This window comes from Rhea americana, unplaced genomic scaffold (assembly GCF_003343005.1).
Source record: "Rhea americana isolate MKP2758 unplaced genomic scaffold, rheAme1 scaffold_10, whole genome shotgun sequence".
Taxonomy (NCBI): domain Eukaryota; kingdom Metazoa; phylum Chordata; class Aves; order Rheiformes; family Rheidae; genus Rhea; species Rhea americana.
In genome coordinates, this window is record NW_028185039.1 from 4143507 (window position 1) to 4165931 (window position 22425).

Consider the following 22425-nt stretch of genomic DNA (forward strand, 5'->3'; position numbering starts at 1 on the left):
ATTACTTTAATGAAGAATACTTGCAATCAAAATGATACTAAAACGTATGCCAGCAATTAAAATTACACTAAAATGTCACAGTTTTATTTGGACTATATCATATAGAAAAGATAGATACTCCTATGCAAACGTGACRATTCATGTCTATTAATATCATATGGAATTTTCTCATATCTCTTTGACACAAAGGGCATTAGTGGAGTTCTCAGTACACTCAAGAGAAAGCCTTCAAGTATTCTAGCAGTGGAGGAGCTTTTCTCCCTCTCTCTCCCTCAATATTCTTAGCATTCTTAGTACTACAGTGTTCAGGTAAGGAGAAATAGTCCCTTTTTTTTTCTTTCTTTCTTTCTTTTTTTTCCCCAGAAAGCTTCATTTACCATTTTCTCAGATTTATACTGCACAGTATTAAATGGCATCAAAATGTATSAACCTCATAAACAAAACTGAAACCATCCCTTTTCCAAGTACCGAGCCTAAGGACCAATCTTGCTAATACATCAAGCAAACAATACTTGCCAGCACCTGCTTATAAATTTGAACAACTTTCCATATTTAACTGTTGCAGGTTTACAGAGGCTGTTTTTCATCAGCATTGGGCTACTGGAGCTTTCCCTGATGTCAAAAAGAGCTGAGAACGCTCAACATTTCTGAAAAGACTGATTTCACTGAACAACTCACATAAGTAACTCAGTGTGGCAGTGGTCAGCTGCTAGCACTGCCTCTTTAAAACTAAGGGACAGAAACACAAAACTAGTGATGGAGCAGAAGATTTAAATACATACCTTATTAGCTACGTATTTTTATTGTCAGTGCTATTTCCTTCATCTGTAATGTTAAGAAGTAATGAAAGATAGCTCTACTGCCTTGTAGAACCAGATCTAATTAGATCTGTGCCATTTCTGTATTGGAGAACAATTCTGTAGTAGGTATCATATCTCCTGAAATAACATGCTAAATCATTTGTAGGAATTTCAGGTCTTAAAAAAATGAAGTTCAAATTCAGTTCTGAGTGGTGCTAGGTGTTTTGAAGTATCTGTAGCTTAGCACTATGAATGTTTGAGCTGTTTGATACAAATCTGACAAATGACAGTTGTCTTGTGATCAACTTAAGAAAACACTTGGATTGATAACTCTCTGCCTGACTCTAAAGATGATGATAGTCTATCAGGCCTGTTACTAATTTATGTTTTAACAAAACTTTATTTGGTTTGTTGCCCCATTATCAGGATTTTTGACTAGACAAATATTTTCTTAATAAAATATTATTTAGTATAATTTTTCATGATGTGTTAATCTAAATCTGTATCAAGATCAAATGCATGGGTGGGATCTGGTGAAAAATATAGTTAGAAGCTAAAACATAGCTCATAAAACTATCAGTATCTATCCTATATTTGATAAATAAATAAGGTCAATTTTTAGTACTTTCTTTGATGTATTCACTTTAGCTACTTCATTACCAGAAAAATGCTGACAACTAGGAGGAAGCTGAAGGAGTAACAAAAGTGATTAGGAGGATCAGGTGACATACTGTGGAGCAGGAAGGGAAAGACTGCAGGCACACTTTACTGAAGGGATGGTTAGGGGTAAGAACTGCATGTCCCAGTCTCTGTTTTCAAATTAAAGGTACCTCTAAGAGAGAAGGCAGGAGGGAAATGGTATATTCTTGCCAGACAGAAGATCACACTGTTTTTTGCATGCCTGATGCAGCAGTGTGTTTGAAATCAGCCTCCTAGTCTTAGTCATTAATGACCTCTAACAGGCTGTCCACCTAGTTGCTTCTGTTGGTTCAAATTTATATCCTCCTGCCTTCTCCTCTGGCTCACTCCCATTGCCAGGATGTTCACATTCTTCTTAATTTCTCTTATCACATCTGGGCACTGTGTATCCCACTTTCATCTTCCCATTCCTTGCATTCTTGCACTGTACTTTGCCAGTAATTCCCTTTCTCTTGCCATGCCATAGATTCAGTTTGCCTGTCCTTTCTCAACCATTAGAATTTATCCCTTTTTCTCTTGGACATAAGCCACTCAKAGTGTCCCTGGAGTTACATTCTGTTCCACAGTTATCACGTTACATACAAGAACAGAAATGTCATTCCAGCAGRCTGAGACTCCACGCTTGGCCAGTGATAGAAGTTGCTTTGTGTTTTTCACTGTAGTGCTATTTGGACAAAGCAAATGCCTGGTATTTGCATGTCTTAAACGTCAGCCAGAGCAAGGTGGTATATCGAATACCTTACCCATATAACTCGAGGAGTTTGTATTTAATTTCAATCTTCTGCTCATGGTTGAGCTGTCGGCAGAGTTTGAATTGATGCAGGGCTATTGCCATTGCCTTCAGGGACATTCTGCCACGTATAGAAGCTGGAGGTAAGTGGCAGATCAGATTTCCAAGTAGGTCAACATCATATTCATCAGCAATGGAGCCATTCTGAAACAAAGAGCATTTACCTTGTTGGCAGAGCTAATCTTGGCTCTTGCCCTGTATCACTCAACTGCATCACAACACATTTAAGCTCTGCGACCCTTTAAGAACAAAGACACAACAGTTCATGCTAGCAGTTTAATCTGCAGTTTCTGTCGAGACTACTTTATACTTTTTGCTGTTATCCATACAATTCACAGTATTTAATAAGCACTTTCTGGTCAATCTGTTCTAGTGTTTGATCACTAGTAAAAAAGTTTTTTCTTATGTTTAAATGGAAATTCACGTATTTTGGTCTACATGGGAATAAAGAAATTATTTTTGTTGAGTTAGAAACCCTTTCCACAGAGCTGTTTCAAAAGCAGTTCTGGGTAGCTCAGGGGTTACGGGGATGTTTGAGGTCTACAGACATCTAATTTCTGCCAGGAATCAATTGGTAGGTTGCTAAACTGGGCTGTCGTTGGCCTTGGGCATGTACAATCCAGAAAACCACAAATGCTTTGCTCGGCCTTAAACGTAAGACTTCAACAGTTTCTACAAGCCAGGGTACAGTCTAAATTGCTCTTACTTACAATAATGAAGAAATTAGCATGCCATATTATTGCCTTTTGGGTTGTTGTATGGTCACCAGCTTGGGGTTCACTGCACTAAGGTACTGTACAGACACAGAACAGGAGAGCTTGTGTCTGAGAGCTTGCTGTCTATCTGTAGGAGACCACAAGAGGGATGCATGCAGGGAGGAGACTTCAGGAATGCATTACAACATTGTGAGGCACCTCATGTGACTATAGGGACTAATACAACCACTTTCACTTAATACGGAATTGTCAGTGGCTAATTACGGATTACTTTTTTTGCAGTTCTCCCTCCCAGCACTGACCCCATCTAATCATGCCTACCAAGCACTCCTGTACTTTCTGCAGGACAGCGCTCTTTTTGTGAAGGCTTGGATTCACAACGTCCATCTCAGTCTTTCCCAGACTCGCAATAAAAGGGACACACAAAGAGCCTGAAACATACTCCAGATACTCAACCCTGCAGAAAGAATTGAAACAGTCTCAGAATGGAAACCTGAACTTCATACACCCATAACCCCACCCATGAAATCTGTGGTGATGGGAAAATTCAGATACAAGTCTAAACTTGAAAAACTATAAACTGGGCAGGCCAGAGAGTTGCAAGCAATCCCCTCCTTACTTTAGTTCACATCTCCCAGCTCTTCACATCAACCTCACTTCCAACTGTGGCTAAGAGTTATAAATAGCTGTAAGGGGATGAAAGTGCTCTATTTGAGCTGTTCTAACACTGTATGGAACAAGTGTGTCTCCCGTCCAGAAATTATTCCCCTTTCTCTTGTCTGTTAGGAATGAGTAGAATTAATACCCAAACATAAAAGCTGGGAAAGGCCCTTGCTTCAGCAGTTTCCTTATTGACCATTTACTGCTTAACATCCCATACTAGGCTCAAAAAGGAGGTGGGAAAGAAGAAAAAAAGGATCCAGGCTCTGAAAATATCTGTGAACTGCTCAATAGGAGCAGAAAGCAATGTAACCCATGCACTCAGGAGCTGKACAGGGACTCCTTGCTGAGATTACAGAGCTACTAATCGCAACACCGCCTACCGCTGTTCAGMCTCCCCTGTGTTGGGGAGAGGAATGAACTCATCACCCACTTTTTATGCCACGTGGTAAGAATCTGTGCTACTTTCAGGCAACCAGACTGCCTAGGAAGTTTTGCCTTGTATGGCCAGAAGTCAGGTTATATGAGAAAGTTTCCTATCTCCTGTTGGCACTGCACAGAGACACATACAGAGTAAAYGCAGCATCAAAACTTTAAAATAGAGAGATGCATTTCCTCCCTTTGCTGATGAATCAAGATGTGGTGGTGGGTTAAGAACAAGTAATTTTGGAGTAGGTTTCCTTTCTATGAAAGTGCAGGAAGAGCTGCCAAATTAAACCAAATGATGCTGTTTTCCAGAGTGGCAGACAGCCTTTGCAAATGAAGCCATACTCCAAAGCTGTACAAGCCCAGCCTTACCCATGTTTCCTTCACCTCTGACTCCAAAAGGCAAGAACAGCAGGGACTACTGATGGCCCTGAACAAGCAACATGCAGTTGCTTGCCAAATTACTTGGTGCTGCAGTTTGCAGAGTCTCTTGTATCAAAGTCTTTCTATTAGTATTAATTCAGTATTTTGAAATACAGTAGTGCCTTTTCAAACAGAATTATTTTCTTTTCAYACTTTTGATCAGAATTTTTACTTTTTTTTTTTCAATTAAAAATATTCCAGGAAAAGAATAATTCTCTTTCCTTTTTTTTCTCTTTCAGCTGAGGGGAAGAAAGAAATAAAAAAGGGAGGAATTAACAAGTGAATAGCTATACCATTCAGGATCTGCTATCAGGGTAAAATTATTTATTTTCTGAGGGAAAAATCTGTCACTAAATATTGCTTGGACACTTACGTAATGAAAAATTTTGTTTACTGACAAAAAACATTTTTAAATACATAGAAATGTTTTCAACCATACTGAGCARTACCTCAATGGCTTTATCTCACACGTGTGCTCTCAAAAAACCCCAAACAAGTAAGTTTACAAAACAACAACCGAAAATGAACTATACTAAAAGGCATCTGGTGTTACCCACTCTCAGTTCACACAGATTTTGTCTGCAATCAGTGACCACTTTTTACAAATTACCATTTGTTTGAACCATCAATTTTTCTAGGACTGAAGGGGCTATTAAAAGAATGCTCACAAGGATTACTCCAAATGAATGCAGTAACTTAAGAGGTAATACAATACAACTTACGGAAGCACAAATAATAAGAAGGGAGGCATAGAAGCATTTGAGACTTTCCAAAATTTCCAAGCCAAACAATTAACCTAAAAACAAGAAAAGAAAGATCTTAAGCATTTGTGAATTTTGAGGAAGAATAGGGACATGGTTTGTTTATTATAGCTTATAAATTAACATAGATACAACTGAGCATATTATCTTCAGAGAGCAGTTTTCCTTGACTTCTTTTACAAAGCAGTTTGGAATTTTCATTATGTAGGCATCAGAGATGAAACATCCTATATTTGAGTGTATGACAGTATTTATATATGTTTTCAAAATTCCAAGTAGGTTACTTATGAATTAACAAAAAGTTGGAAGGCCTGTAGAAATTTCTCACAATTCCTAAGCAACAAATGAAATTGCAAAAATGAAATGTTTTAACAAACAAATTAATACATACAAGATTTGAATGAAATATGTTAACAGACAGATTTACACATATAAAATTTGGAAAAAAATGAAAAAAGAATTAATCAAATTCTAATTTACCTACAGCCTAGATACTGAGTAGCAGGTTTACATACACAAAGTCTTTTCTGTTTTACCTGATACGGAGAAAGCAGATGAAGATTCTTCTCAAAGAATTTAAAATGGTTTAAAAAAAAGTCTGCGCCCATACTTTCAATCAGCTGACAAGTTACTCCTTTTACAAGCTGTCCTGTGCTGATAGGGAAAGCAAAGTACAATCTCTTGAATATAAGAGCAGATCTAGTCTTCACTCTCCACAGCCACGTCTCAAGATATAATTTCTATTACTACCTTTATCTTCTCCGTCTTGTAATCTAAAGGCTTTGAAAGTAAAACTGTAACTAAATTGAAAAATGTTGACTGAGCATTAAAATATCACCACCCCTGCAATGCTTTAATCCTAATTTTGGTTTTGGAGACCCTTTTAATGAGGAGGGTGAATTGATCTGGAGCACTAAGGAATGAATGGTGCTGTATAAGCATAGAACAGTACAAAATCACATAGTGTTTACCTCARAGTCAATCTAATTACAAAATTAGACCTAAAACCCATTTCAACAGAGACTATCATCCATACCTTAAGAGGTCAGCAGGAGAGTTTTTCCTAGACAATAGTTTGTACAGATACAAAGCCTGAAATGAAAAATACCATATATAAAGCTGATCTTTGGCAATACTGTTGAAAGACACAAAAACTGCTAGAGGATTTTGGTACATTTCTCTCTCTTATGTACTCTAAAAGCATTTCTGTGATCCACTTCTGCTAATCACAATGTTTGGCATTGGGTGCTGAACCTATTTTTCACAGGAGAGTATATCACTGATTTGCACTATAAGACAGAGTTAAACATGTCCAGGACACACAACCACACAATAATTTAGGTTTGTAGGGACCTGTGGAGGTCATCCRGCCCAACCTCTCATCTCCCTGGACAGAGCCAAAGGACTGTTTGTACATGCAAATGTCTAGTAAATGCAAGTGTCTCTCTCAGAGAGAAAACATATGTGGTAGAATCTTAAAGATTTTTAAACTCAGCATATTAATACTTCCCTGTAAGTAACAGTATCTCAGAATGCTGCCTGGACTCAGTGACCTTTGGTTGCTTATGTCAAGGTGTATTTGGGCTAGTTCCTTCCTTTCACCTATGTTCATTTAACACATGTATTACACCACTTTTCCTACTCCTCCATCATACTAAATCGCAGTGGAAAGGGAAATTCATATAATTCAATAATAATTTTTACCTGGCTTCTTCTTAGTTCTTTTTCTTTCATCATTGAAGAATTATATCCAGTCTCATTCCATAAATAAGAAAGAGGTATTTCTTTAAAGAAAGCCCCTTGTATATCTGTGATTGATGAAGAAAAATCTCTAGATGCAGCTATCTAAAAAGAGGAAGAGGCAAATAAAAGACATGTTAGAACTGATGTTTAGATTTACAGAAATGATCCTTCTTTCAATTTGGTGTAACATTTCTCGTCAGAGAATAAAGGAAAAAAGATGTCTGTATTAAAAACGCCAAGGAATTACGCAAGAGATAGCCTTCAAAGTATATTTGGTTTTCAGAAAAAATGCTAAGAATATTAATCATTGAGTTAAAACCCACATCTGAATGACAATATTTTAAATCAYGCTCTGCATATCTGGTCACTGTGCTCTTGTGCAAACAGACAGAACCTGCTACACACTGGAGCTTGTAATTACCTTCCTGAGGATCCCTTGATGTTGTGCAGGTGATAAGTCAGATGAGTACTGGGATGTTGTGCCTCGAATAACCTGAGAAAGCTCCTTTGGGTTCATCCTGTAGAATGACTGGGTGCTAATTCCAGTTACTAATGCACCCATTTGACTAACATTATAATATGATAAAACCTAGAGAGAGAACAGAGCAAACAGACAGAAAGTTTTCTGATCTATGAATAGCAGACATTCAAAAGTTAAAAGATAAATCGAATTTGTTAATGTTGAACACCTAATATATTTCTTTGCACTTCTCTCAAWTTTCTTTCAATTCTGACAAGACTGTCCAGGGAACAAATGGGACAATTTTCCCAGAGGCTCCTTCTCTGAAACTTCAGAGAGGAGTCTGATTCCTTCCACTGCAGTATATTTGCATATATAGCCTGGAATCTTTGAGCATGCAAATTCTGTTGCAAAGAACAGTGATATAGACAACATAATAAATACAACTGCCAATTGCAAATAGTTATTCTCTCTGTTACTAGAGAATTATTTTACTGTAACAGTCTCGGATGCTTTTATTTGATTTGAACAAAATTTTATATCATTAACAGTATTAAGAGAGTCTCATATTGGCACAAGACTTTTCAAAATCTATAGTTATCGAGAAAAAGTCATCTCACTTTTAAAAATCAAACATACGAAAATTATATCAGACAGACCTTTTCATAAGAGAGATATTTACTAGCTAAAATCATAACTTGGCTTTTTGCCCATCCAGAGACTTGGTTTAATGTTGAAATAGCATTATGCACCGCTTCAGGTGACAAAGATTCCAGCTGAGTTGAAGTCAATCCAACCACAGCATCCGACAGAGATCCAAGTGTATCATTCAATGTCTGGTTTTGCATGGCAATATTCAGGAGCTGAGCCTTGAGCTAAAGTGAATAAAAAAGGTAGACAGGAAATAAAAATATGCCAAGAACCAATCTCCAATATCACCCCAAACTTTAACTGGAGTTTCTAGAATARGTATTGGCAAGCATATAGCAACTATACACTTCATAAAAATTCAAAAGTAGAACCACAGTTGTCAAAAGAATATGGAGTATGAAGAAACAACGATAAAAAGAACTAACAGCTGTAAAAGCGAAAATGGGTTTTTATTGTTTGCATTATATACTCAAGAACTATTTCCGATTATTTTTTAGATCTTGGGAATTTTTCACTCTTTTCCTTCTGAATTCAAGAAGAAAGTCCCTCCTCCTTTGTGTTCAGGATTAGGKTAGGCAAGAGGAATGAACACCATACCAACCTTCTGAACTTCAGCCTGGAAACCTCTCAGCTGGTTGCATTTAATCATTTGATGAAGYAAAGCGCGGGCCACAGTGGCATCCATCTGTTCCATGTCATCATAAAAGCAAACCAATAAACCTAGCCTATACAGAAGAAATACATTAGCCATCTTCTGAAATGTCTGATATCACTCTCAGGAAAGTGAACTCTAGTAAGATATACCCTACGGTATGGTATGGTATACCCTATTTCTGCTCAAAACCTCTGGGTTATTTCTGTTTGTGACTAATGCCTTAAACCGCAGTCTTTAAAACTCCACACGGCCTGAGGTTCGGTTATAAGAGCTATGCTCGTACTCTATATTCAATTAAACTCTACCCAAAATGCTCTTGCTGTTAGCATTTAAGTCTTTCCAATTCAATCTGCCCAGGACAGGCTGTTCGCAGCTGCCAGGCTCTACCACCTTTGGCAGAATTGGGAGTACAGTCTCCACTTTGGAAAGGACGAAGGGCTATTAAGAAGTATCTGGAAGTGGCTTGCTGAATTCCTATCCGGATTCATTRGAAGATTTGAACTCTGCTTTAAATGCTGCTTGGATTTCACATGTAAGGGCTTAGATTTCACATGTAAGGTAATTCATTCATGTGTTGGAGCAAGCAGCTAGAGCATGGCATAGCCTCTTGTTAGCATTTCAGGTTTAATCAAACCCTGTTGTATTTCACATCAAGCACTGCTGCTTATTCACATTACAGACAGTTATACGACCGGCCACTGGGTGGATGCATTTGGATTATATAACACAACCACTCAACCTTGGTTATGAGAAAACCCACCAAGGCTCACGGTTGCAGTTGTGCCAGCACAGCCGTTTGCAGGTGCAGGAAGAGTCTTGACTGTGGCGTCCAGATGCGAACGAGATCAACAGCAGACAATGCTGCAGCACTATCATAAACTTGTTAAAAATCTGCAGTGCAGACAGGCTCAGCTTTTAGTTCCCCTAGTTCCTCAGCAACAGCCTGCTTAGTTCTGTAATGAAATACTGCTTCAGCAGCCCATCAGAATTCATGGGACATCATCAAACTAACACACAAATCAAAGAAATATCTGTAACTGCAATTTTATAACAAATAATTACCATCTGATGCATTATCGCAAAGCCACCAAGAGCTCTTCATCTCCTTTGGGATTATCAGCAATGAATAATATTACTTCATAAAAGTAAAAGTGCATTTAAATCATCAGTAGGTTTAAAATGAGTAATATAAAATAAGTGCATTGTAAAAACGGAATATATTAAGGATTATGGAGCATGACATTTCTCTCATTTGTACGAATCTGGCACCTCTCATTAGTGGTAAAATCATTTTTAAGCTTTCTAACATTGAAATTTAGAGTATGGGCATAATTCTTCTCTCACTTACATCACCAAAAATCAACACTACTTCATGGAAGTCAGTAAGTTACACTGCAATAGTGACAGGAGTTCTGAATCCATAAAGCATGTTCTCCATTAGATTAAAACTCCAAGGTATTCCCATAGGAGACTTGAAATAACTTCAGAYAGTGGTGTCTTGGGACTAAATACATACATTTATATGACAGTATAAATGTAAATGCGGACTACAGCATTTTCCTGCAGGTGGCTCACACCTACTGCATATTTATGAATAAGAGCAGTTTATTTTATTTTTTCATCATAGTAAGTAAGTTCAGAGCTCATTTGACAGACTTGAAAACGCAGTTTCCTGTTTACACACGTAACAGTCACAAGCATTCACTTGTGGCTTATCTCTACCCCATGGGACTATTCATAAAGAGGGTAGCAAAACTGGCTTCCTAATGGTTCACTTCTTGACCTTCCTGGTGACACGTCACTTAAACACCATTCACAGCCCCGGTCAGAATGAGGTAAGATTTTCTCCTAAATCCTAACGGTAACATGATTTCCACGAACCAGCTCCACCTTCGGTGACTCAGTCAAGGTGGCTTCTGTCCTGCAATCCCAATTTGTCTTGTGGTACTCACTCCCCCCACCCGCCCGTTTTGCCGGTTTCTCAGAGCAGGCAGCGAGGCTTAGGCTGCAAGCGCAAGTCAGATGGCTCCAGATGGCTGCGAGAGTCAGGAAACGCCTTTCTCGACTGCACTCAAAGTCCTTCCTAGTTCCCCAAAGAAGTAATCCCGTTACTGACACTACAGACAATGCTTTGCTGTGGAGCAGGAGACAAAGCATCAGCTAATTAGGTGGACCTCCAAAAATTCATAAAGGAGCAACAATTCTTCATTGCTACTAACCAGGGTTGGACTGCAGTCCAGATTTTTCTGCTGGAAGGAAAAAAAACTATGTCCCATCAACAATCTTGTCAGCTATTTATCGCTCAGGTCCCTCTCTTTTCACTGAACTTATTTGTTCTCTCCATATACAGTCAGAAAAAGAGAGGAGTCTTGCCTGTAAACAGTGGAAGTGTTTCTCATATCAAATCCCGATGAGTTTATTCTTTCTAGGAAAGCTTGTGCGAGGTCTGGTGCGATATCATACACTGTATCCAACTGCTTCGTTGCATTGTCGTAGCTAATGAACAGCCTTATCTGTTTAGCACAAACAAAATCATGCGTCAGGATTCTGGAACTATCACATCCATTAAAATATATGTTTGATGCTACAAATTAATTGACTCCATTCATGTTATAGTGAAAGGAGTAAGATAAATTTGCATAATACAGACTTTCTGAAGACAAAGTTGAGTAAGTGATTCCCTGTCAAACTTTCAAATAATTTGAGGGTCTTCTGTCATGGGTCCCTGTCCTTCTTCCAGTACCTGTGACAGAAGTCTGATACAGATAAATAATTGCATATAAATGTTAGACATTTTTGAATTATAAAAAAAGAGGAATATTTGGTTAACAATTTATCTGGATTCACTTTATATTTAAATAATTAAAAATACCTAACTTTTATTTCACGCTTAAGTTTGCACTTGTGTTCATACTGTTTGTATCTCACATCACTTGACAATGATATATCCAAGCATATTTTGTTACTTACTTCACTGAGACTAATTTTCAGAATTTCTTCTAGAGGGAGATGGACCATGTATCTTCCCAAAATCCATAAGTTTTCAGCACTGACCCAAGAAGTTGACTCATTGAACTCTATTTTGTACAAATAAATACTCACAACAATGTTAAGAACATCATTATTTTTCAAATATATTGTACCCAGTACATTATTATTTGCAAATAATCAAAAAAAAATCTGCAAATCAGAAAAATCCTTAACACAAAGAGCAGCTTAACACCATTAGCCAGTTTTTAGCACTTTTTTTTGTAAGTCCACACTTTTAAAATGAAAATTAACTAGTATTTCAAATGTCTCCAAATTTCTCATATGAAAATGATTAAACTTTTATGTTGTTTAATTTAAAAAAAAGAAAAGTATGAGTGGGAAAAATTAAACCAATTGCATTAAATATGGAGGAGCATTTTTTAATTCCATTTTCCTAATCAYGTATATTATTTAATAACACCAGGAAGCCATGCTATTTCATAACACTTCATATATCTTAGGTACTGTTATTGATGATATTACTTATTTCAGGAATATGCAGTACTAATAATGGAGAAAATTAAAAATCAGTCATACAGCTATATGGAGAAAGGTTGGCAAAAACATAAAATACTGCCTAACACTTAAAAATGTCATTCATTTAGCAACACTCTCCCAAGGATTGCAAAGTACTTTAAATAAAATCAAGATCCAAACATCCCTGAGAAAAATTATTTCACGAACTAGGCACAAAGACTTCTTTTTCTCCAAAGTGTCGTAACTCAGATGCTCAATGTGATGATACCACCAAAAAATTGAACAACACTGACCACTCACAACTCTATTAAATAGCAGCAACGCATTTTGCAGAGTTTTCAGCCTCTGAAAAAAACAGTCTACAAATATCAGAAACTGAAGAACCCTATTCTGTAATTGATTTTTGAAAACACAGCCCTAAGTGCCTCAGCTGAGACGATAGAGCGTTCCCAGCAGAACTGTCTGTCAGGCCCCTGTTCTCTTAAGTGATACTACCTTGTGCTACCAGGAGTAACAGGAGAGTGGAAGGATGCAACAGAAGAGGGAACCAAAAACTATCATAGTTTAAAGATGTTGACAGTGGCATTTAGAAGAGAAGACTTCTAGTTATCAACCTGAGTAACTGCGTTCCCCCAAAGCTGTTTTGTCCCTTACAAATGAAGCATAAAACTCAATATTTACAGCCTCCTGTTTTTGTAAAGGCCACCAGCCCGCTTCATCTCCAGATACACTGGCATTTTTAAYACAGAACACCTAAGAACTGGCTGAGTGACAAAGATGTTTATTGAAAGCTGTGATTCCCAGGCCCCCAAATGACTTGTCTCGCCAGCCCAGCGACCCAGCTTGACACGGCGTGGACCCGCGCTGACAGGGCAGCCCTCTGCGCCCCAGCCACGGAGACCAGCTCCATCACCGAGGCCAGCAGGAGTGCTCGAAGGTGGCCTCGGAAACACCACGGATACGAGGATGGATTTGCTGCATCTGCCCTGCCCTGCAGCTGAAGCAGCAACCACAGCTTAAAAGAGGTGCAGTAGGTTTCAGCCCCTCCTTAGCTGGGTGCTCTTCTAAAAATTGAGAGTTTCAGGCCCAAACCAGGATGTCTGATAATGTGAATTTTTCCCAGTACTACCGCAGCTTCACATCCCTGTCTCAGGGGCGTTATGCAAAGCACAACAGTGTTGTGAACTTCACCCCTCAGACCTTATGGATTGGCGCTGCGAAACAGCAGCGGTCCCAGGAGCCAGGTTTTGCCCTGCTGAAGCAAGTGGGCACTTCGCCTTTCATTTCCAGGGGAGGAGGAGGAAGAAAATAATCTAAAAGCTTAAGATGCTCCTGCAGCAGTGCTGCTGGGATGTTCTCTGAAGCCCCCTCGCCCGCTCTGATGTGTCAGTGCTCATGTTGCATTACAGCCCCCTCGTGGAGTCTGCCCTGCACTGTCCTAGCTGAGACACAGCTGTTGAAGACACACATTAAGAATGCAAACATGAAAAAAATACATAAGATTGGAGGAGGTAACATTAATTCACTTTTTTTTATCATCTTGTCACTTTTCTGAGTGAATCATTGCCATGTACAGTATAACTTTTCACTTCCTGCATTTTTGTTGTATTTTTTAAGCAGTACATTGGCTCACGTATTCCAAGATAGATCTGTTCTTCTAGTCTGAATAGGAGTTCAGAAAAGATCAACACACCTGTGCAGAGTGCCTGGCAACTGTGTCCTGCTAAAGTCTTAGAAAAAGGACTTGCATAGAGAGGCTTTGTGCATGGCTCTGTGCAGAAGAGCACTGGTGAAGAACAAGCATCATTAGAAAACTATTTGTTGTGGACAACAAACATATATTTACTGTATTTTGGAGCAAAGTAAGGTATTCAAGACAACTGCTCATAAAACAGCCTTCTCTTAAATGGGGAAATAATTCAATACAACAGATAGACCTTTTGCTGATTGCTTTTTTGTTACTATACACAAGCAAGAAGGAAAGACTTTGTTTGTATATAACATACCACTGGCATTACAGGATTTTTGTAGAATCTGCTTCATCCAGCCATACAGAGCCTTCTGTGTATTTGCTGAAGTTTTGTCGTACAGATCCTTGAATACTGTTGATCTAAGTGATACAATGCCATATGAATTCACTAATAAGTAAACTTTCTCTTAAAATGATACACATGTACAAATATTTTTAGAAACAGTAACATATAAGCAGAAAGTTGTATCTACAAAACAGGTACAGAGACCATATAGTAACCTCCTTTTACAAGTCTATATAAGCGGTAAATTCTACAGATTATTAGTTGTGTTGACTGGAAAATAAATGGCTTACAGGTTTCTGAAAGCATCCTCCTGCAGGTCTTTTGGGAGGCTCCCAGTGATGCCAGGTTGGAGATACTGCACTGCTGACACACGCAACACCTGGCTCAAGATATCCACACACTCCATAGCACTCAAAGCCAGGAAACATTCTTCTAATGTTATAAGGAACAAGGTCCTGTTTACTCCTGGGCTTTGAAAAACTTTCTCTCTAATCTTGTCCAAATCAAGAATAGTATTTCCCATTTCCTGCAAATAACAAACAGTTAAAAGAATACATCTCTGGTTAATTCAATATATTGTTCATTTTGAAGCCTGACAAAAAAGCACCATACAAACAATATGGTGCTATTCTGAAGAAAAGTAGCTGCAAAATATTGTCTGGTTGCATTACTTAAAATAATTCCTTTCTGTTGTTGGTCAGAGACAAGATTGAATCTTTTAACAAGATCAAAGTGAGAAGTAGAAAAAGTATCGAAATGGCTGAATTTATACTATGTGCGCTCATGAAACATTTAGCTACTGGGGAAACGAAAGGGCTATGGCACAGAATGGATATTATTTCATATATAATTTAATACATAGACAACTCTGGAAAAGACTTTTTCCCATGCAGYATTTCTTGCAGCCATTACTACAAACGTCCCCTCCAGAAGGCTGGACAATATTAAAGAAACAAACCAAAGGCAAAGTCACCCTGGCTGAAGATGGATTATTGGGCTGTTCTCCATCTCACAGGTSGATGTGCCCAGGACAGCACGCTCAGGGATGGTAGCTCCAGGCCTGGTGATTTGTTACTCTGCTATAATCCATCCTGGAAGCACTCGGTAATATCAYGTGGGAAAGGGGAGCTCACAGCTCACGGACAGGGCATGAGCGCTGCTGATCTTGTTCCCAGTGCGTGCTGCAGCCCTGTCCTGTGTGCTTTGGCACAGGGGATTACACAGTGCTTGCTCTGGGCAGTCACCTCCTGCATCTGGGGAAATGCTCTACATTTCTCCCAGATGAATCTCCCCCTCCAAAGATATATTTAAGATAGATCACCCAGAACCTACCAATGGGGCAAACAAATGCTGTTATGCTGCCTCCTCTCTAAATTGCCTAATGACTTGCTTGCACACTCCCATACTTAATCAAAAAGATAATTAATTTCACCTTCTTTAATTAGCTTGCTTCCCTTTCCAGCCATTGAGGATGAAGCAGGTACTCCCAGAGAACAGCCAGTCCTACCTGCCTTAAGTGTCCATGTAGGACAGCCAAACCATTCTCTGGAGACATGTCTCCCCCCAGCAATCACAGAGAAAATCCAGATGACTGACTGAGAGTAGACATCAAACTTGTAGACAAGTCTAGAGTTAGATGAGACAAGTTAGATGAAATAAGCCCAACCTAAAGGGAGGGGATGCTGGAATCGAATCCACACCAGCAACGTACTAGCGCACAACGTGCCCTGTGAGCCCCTTGGTCTGGCCCACTGCTGTTTATCCAAACCTTTGAGAGCAGCTTTTTGCACAGTGCAAAAGTGACTTACCAGGCGGTCCCTTCTGCTGCTGAAGAGATATTTCATTGCAGTTTGAAACTGCTGCTGATCAAGCTGTCGAAATTCGGATAGTAGTTGCCTAGGCTGGTATAAAAGGTTCTTCAGGTAACTTTTTATGGACATCTGAAGTGTAGAAAAAATATATATGTAGCACTCACGACATTCTACTGAGTGGCATCTTTTACTTCCTGAGAATCTCCATTCAAGGACAGAGAAGTGCTAGGCTTCTTATACTGCCTATGTCATCAATGACTAGAACAACTATCCTCAACACAAATGGTAAACAAAAATAATCCCAATTTAATGCTGAAAGATAAAAATTTGGAAATCCTATTCCTGGCTTCATGAGTAAGTCCCATTTATCAGAAGTTCCTCAGTTTCTCCCTTTGTAAAAATAAGAATAATGCTTTTCTGCTTCACAGCAGAGCTGTGAAAACAAACTTTAAAAGTGCCTAAAAATCATGTACAGTCTCCATATTAATATTACCTAAAAAGATAAAGAAATACGAAATTAGAGGGCACAAAAAGTCTGAACCAAGTCATAGGCGTCTGAAACTGAAACCGCACATTTGGCATTTTCCTCTGTCAGTGTGGGCAGCTAGGGAGGTGGAAGGAATCAGGTTTCCATCGGGGGCTACAGCTCCACTTAAACTGACAGAGTTGTGAGATTTGGTTCATGGCCATCATAGTGACAATAGATTCTAACAGTGACCATTTCCTACATCATTTCCACACGGACATTTACAAAAACAGTTCAGAGAAGCCAAAAAGGCAGAAGTACTTTGTAGGATACCCTAAAGTCTCCCGCTCCATCAGAAGCAATGCAAACTACAGCCATGGTCATAGCTTGGGAGAAACTTGCCATTTTATGGAAAACTGCATGCATATACACTCAATTCAGAAGCAAACATTGAGCCTGAAAACTAGTTTTTGCTTTCCATTAGAGGAGAAGCAAAAGGGTTTCTTATTATTTAGTCTTTGTATACTGCTGCAATCTTAGACAAAAAAAGACACTGTTCTTATTTCGTAAWTAGCAGATATGTTATAAATACCTATTAGTTATCTCTATTACTGACCATCTAGTTTTGGTTAGAGATAGGTTGTCTTTTTCATTCTCGTTTTTTAATAAGAATTCTGATATATTTTAAATGGTACAAACCTGTAAGCTGCTAAAAGTAAACATAACTTCTCGGGCATGAAAATACGCCATGACTTTTGCAAGTGTATCTGTTGTCCAGACATTAGAACTACAATGGAAAACAGGAGCAAAAATGCTAGTAAAATAATACAACATGTAAAATAGTAGACTACAAGACAAAATACGAATACGAGAAGCACTGTTACTAACACCATAATAACACAAGCATTCAGCTTTTTGTCCTAACTAGATTAATAGCCAATTGATTTAAGGTAATGAAAATGAGTGGGTTAATGAGGAACAGAACTAATTGTGTTTTTCTTCCTCAAACTCCACACCACAATAATCTCAATTTCCAGCATATCACCATTAGTACCATCTCCAGCAACAGACAAGCTGTGCTGTGGCTAGACCAGCACTATATGTGCTTCCTGGCAGCTCATCATRTCTTTTGTGACCTGCATGGAGGGTATACAGTGACTCATTTCTGCTGCCTTTCCACCAGCAGTGTTTCTTCTTTACTCAGCCATTGATTTTCTCAAACATGTAGGAATGCAACTGCCTCTGAGGCTTGAACTACTTTCAAATTTAGAAAAAATCAGCAAATAATTCAGAAAAGTTACTAGGAGCTGGAGGAAAAGAGATGGATGGGGATGGAGCAGGGCTAAAAGCCAAAGATGGTCAGAAAGCTGGAACTACACCTCATTTCCTTAGGAAACCTTTCTAAAACATACGGACAAAGCTAATTACCAAAGCTTGTGAATACTGTAGCTTGTATTTATTCTTAGCCTCATTCTGTGCATACTTTTTGCATTATCACAAAACCCAGTTTATTCCTACTAAAGAGGAAATACTTCCCATAGTAGATGTAAACAAAAGTAAYCATATGTGCCAACTTCATTCTATCTTTAATGTTCCACTACTGTGGAAATGAAACAGACCAGATCTGAAGTGCAAGATAATACTGAAAATTAAGATGGCAAGAGTAATACATTACCTCTGAAAATGAAGTATATCAAGGAGAGCTACACATGAAAAATTGAACAGAAAGAGTTACTGTGAGATACTGAGTTTTAATTCCGTTTAGAAACGTAAATAGGAACAAATTTGCACATTACCATTCAGATATTTTCCAGTTATTACTTCCTCCTAAAGAACAAAAATGATGAGTGTATAGATAGTAACATATGTAATTTAGATTATATTATAAAATGTTATTGAAGAGATCAGATAGAAATACTAACCACAGCTTTGCGTAATAATGGAGGCAAACCTGTAAAAAATTATCCTGTTAATAAAATTGATTTAACATTTTACCTTACACTTTATCAGAAAGTGTTATACAAGTATATATACATATATTGTATTCAGTAAACAAAGGAATATGTACACAGATTTAATTTAATACTGTTTGGATTAAATGTATTTACAGAAAAAAAACAGTGAAAATAAATGGCAATTAAACAATAAACAATGTTTGCCAAATTCTTTGCTGGCATAGCTCCATGAAATCCTGAGAGCAGAAAATATTATCCTAGTTACTAAATAGTACTATATCTATTTTACTACACATAGCTTTTTCAGTCCACATAGATTATATCCCTCATATAAGATTTCTGATCTTACCTTCAGAGTTCTGACTGTCTGTAATCTCAGCATGATTCATTAATATCAATAAGAACCATATCTTCAAAAGACCGGACATTTCTTCTAGAGTTTATTAGAATCAGAAGATATTGGGATTGAAAAGGAAAGAAAAAGAACAAAGTCAAAAGGCAATATCCATCCAAAACTTGCATAGCCATAAATCAGAGACAGACTAAGCTGCTGAGTACAGACTAAGATCAGAATGATCTAAGGATGCTTGCTCCCAACTTTTTAATTTAGATCTTTTTCCGGGATAGAGATACATTTTAAGCAAATACAAGCCCACTAGGCGTGCATATGCAGCCAGGCTTCTTTTCCTTTCACCAAGTAGCTCTTTTAATTTTCCTTCTACTAGCACTGTTTATTTGCTAAGTTATTGTCCAACTAAATATTTAAAAGCAATTTAGTTAAAAAAAAAACTTTTAAACACAGATCAAACACAAAAGAAATAGGCAGGGAGAGTGAAAAACGAAATAGCAAAGAAATGCCAAACAAACCCTAAGCCTTTTCTAGCAGGCTGTGTTGCCCCTRTGTGTGCAACAGGTCAGGAGAATCCCGTTTGCAGGGAGCCACCCCAAAACGTAGCCCACAGGAGGGCCGGGCTGCCTTGCTCGCCCCGTTGCGGTACAGAGGGCCCCAGGTAAGGGGAGCGAAGGGGTGTCCCGGCCCTGGTGCTGCCTGCCTGCAGAGAAGGGAAGAAATATCCTTTTGCAGAGAGAAAGGAGCACGTGGGAAACGGTGTTCAAAACCATGGCACTTCATTTACACTGATGAGTGCTGGGTTTTGTACTTTGGGACGTACACCATCAGTTTTTCACCATCAGCGTGGACCTAGCTCTTACGCGTTTCAGTAGCTTTCGCTATCCTGCTGTTCTGCGCGCTGTGGCACAAAGATCACTGAAGGACAAACAGCTGGAAGGGCAGTAACAGGACACGCAGGGCTGCTTGCACCCACCCATTTACTGGAGAGAGGATTTGCTGCCTTGGGCCCAGCAGTGAGGGTCCCTGTTGTCACAGGTAAAACAACGCATTGATCTGAGGTGCTTGAGGATGCCCTGCGCTAGACTGCAGCTTTTTGCATTGAGATTAGTCCGTAATTTTAACAGCGGGCCTTCTCAGTAAACCTTGCTCTGAGCCTGAGATCACTTTGTTAGCTTTTCTTTCCCTTTCCCTCATTTCAAGGGCTTATCTGCAGCACGTTTAATTTCTTTTGGTTGCTGAATTTGGATCCTTTCTCTCTTTCATTTTTGCTCTCTGCCATAGATGGAGCTACAGATTTGAACATTTGATAAATACGGATGCCTTTTTCAGATTGTTTAATCACACGTAGCAGCAAGGTACTCCTTCTATGAAAAAATCTTTTCAAAAGCCTCTAGAAATGCTTTAGTCTAATTCAAATCTGTAACTTCACTCTTACAGTGGCAGTGACTCAAACTGGTGGACGATCAAAAATTTAAACTTTAGCTTTTAAGAAGTTACAGCCTCTGTCGTGTTCTTGCATGCACTGAAACCCTTTTGAACTATTCCTTTGGGAGCGCCACAGTACATGTCCCCCATTCAGACGTATCTGGTTTCCTGGACAATGAACTTTTTTGTGTTTGTTTCTGCCTTTGCCCTATTAATTTTGCAGTAAGGTTTGCTTATTCTGCACAGCTTAAATCATACCAAAGTCAATTCTGATTTTATTCTAACTCATTCACTTTGATCAGAGCATGTATTTTAATTAAAGCATACTAAATTAACATATAAAGAGATTAAATGCTAAAGAAACTCATGTTTTATCCTAACCAACTGCAACAGGCAATCAGCAGGTGCAGAAGAAATCTGCTGTGAAATAGCCCTGCTCGGTAAGACAATTTGTAGGATGAAGTATTTCCCTTTGCCAGTGCGACTAGCCCAGTTGCAAAAGTTCATGGGAGCTTTTAGGCAATCCCAAGCGACCCTGTGGCTCTGCAGATCCCACAGAGCAGTCCCCCAAGAGCTTGCCCAGCACTGTGGCTGCAAACGCTGTGATCAGATCTCTGAGACATTCCTTGCAGGGTAGTTTGGTTATGGGGAGCTCCCTGGCTGCACTTGCTCCCCAAACACACACCTTTCCATGTAAAGAAATCCTAGACTTCATATCACTCACTTCTTTGAGCCAGCCAATGCCTTATCTGAAGCCTGATAAGCAGAAAGTTAACCTCATAACCAGAAATTTGCTGATAACCCCACGCGCTGCTGCCGCCCGTCCTCCCCCTTGCAGCCAGGCTCGCTGCAAAGGAGCCTCCAGGCAGTGTGGGAGCCCCTGGGGGCTCAGGCTGGAAAAGGAGGGAGAAGGAGCGGAAGGAAAAGAGGTGCCGAGCCCTAGGGCATCCGCAGAGAGCGTCAGGGCCCATGGCACCTTACCTGCCTTGGCGTGTGCCCGTCTCACCGTGCTGCGGCGCTCAGCGAGCTGGGCGGCTCTGCAAGGGACTCGGGAACAGGGGGCAGGCACTGGGACCAGGACCGCCCYGGGGGCTGCCCAGCAGCACCCAGCCTCCAGCCAGAGGCGAGGGCAGTGGTGAGGGGCTCCCACGGCAGGCAAGAAGAGGACATGGCCCCTCTTGGGAAGAGGGGAGCTCAGCGAGCTGCTCTGGGGCACTAGCCGGGCTAGCCCTGCTCTCCCGGCCCCCACGCCGAGCCCTGGCACACGGCCTCCCGGCTTCCTAGAGCAGAAGAGGAACTAACTGTACCTGGGGTCACCCTGCAAAAGGGTCACCCTGCAGTTCCTGGGAGACGAAGCTCTTCCAACTTTGTGTTGAAAGTTTCCAACTAAATCAGGCCCTTGCACAGCATCTTTCTCCTGCGATGCAACATATCCAGTGCCACCTCGACAGAAGAGAGAGTTTAGTTACTCTCCAGGGCAAAACACCAYGTTAGTGAGATCACCGAGATGTGAGCTATGCACTGCCACCCCCAGCAGGGCAGGGACAGCAGACCCAAAACAAGCACTCCGTCCCTTGGATGGTATCTTAAGTTATTCCAGGTTATTTAACCAACTTGGACTCAAGAGTTTCTTTCCTGGGGCTATCTAAGCAGACATTAACTGCACACAAATACATGCTCAAAGGCTTGAAAGGGAAAGAAGCCCCTTTTCTGTCACCATTAGCCATGCTGCTCCTCTTCCTTCGCAAGGGCTCTGATCCTAGAAGTGCTGGCACAGATACCGTCCCTCAGGGCCACTTTATACATTCAACAGGCCTAAGCAGATGTTTTGAGGACAGGGGCCAGACATAAAAAATACTTCTAGATTCACTTAAAATACAGCAAGGAAATGGGCAGCTGGGCAGATTTTCTGCCTAGATTACTACATTACAGGACAAAGCTACTGTATTGTAAACATTTGTACTTTCTGCTGTGAGACTATGCACGTAACTGCCTTATTACATACAGCAAAATAAGACAAAGTTAGCACAGAATACTAAAACCAGAATGCCCATGTTTTGATTAGTATCTGTTTCTACAGGATTTGTGG

At 39.6% G+C, this 22425-nt stretch overlaps 1 protein-coding gene across 1 annotated transcript in view; it reads right to left on the minus strand.

Moving 5' to 3' along the window:
• OTOA (otoancorin) overlaps positions 1-21337 on the minus strand; it is a 37621-nt gene extending 16284 nt beyond the window's left edge. The window contains exons 1-20 of the mRNA XM_085301887.1: positions 21318-21337; positions 18909-18992; positions 18527-18555; positions 18401-18431; positions 18280-18307; positions 17304-17391; positions 16136-16267; positions 14618-14853; positions 14298-14401; positions 11755-11861; positions 11158-11297; positions 8731-8854; positions 8138-8353; positions 7440-7607; positions 6980-7120; positions 6312-6367; positions 5812-5929; positions 5237-5310; positions 3327-3462; positions 2243-2433 (exon numbers count right to left, since the gene is read on the minus strand). Coding sequence (XP_085158013.1) covers positions 2243-2433; positions 3327-3462; positions 5237-5310; positions 5812-5929; positions 6312-6367; positions 6980-7120; positions 7440-7607; positions 8138-8353; positions 8731-8854; positions 11158-11297; positions 11755-11861; positions 14298-14401; positions 14618-14853; positions 16136-16267; positions 17304-17391; positions 18280-18307; positions 18401-18431; positions 18527-18555; positions 18909-18987 — 2198 coding nt within the window. The 5' untranslated portion in view covers positions 18988-18992; positions 21318-21337. The remainder of the gene's footprint in view (positions 1-2242; positions 2434-3326; positions 3463-5236; positions 5311-5811; positions 5930-6311; positions 6368-6979; positions 7121-7439; positions 7608-8137; positions 8354-8730; positions 8855-11157; positions 11298-11754; positions 11862-14297; positions 14402-14617; positions 14854-16135; positions 16268-17303; positions 17392-18279; positions 18308-18400; positions 18432-18526; positions 18556-18908; positions 18993-21317) is intronic.
• Positions 21338-22425: the final 1088 nt, after the last annotated feature.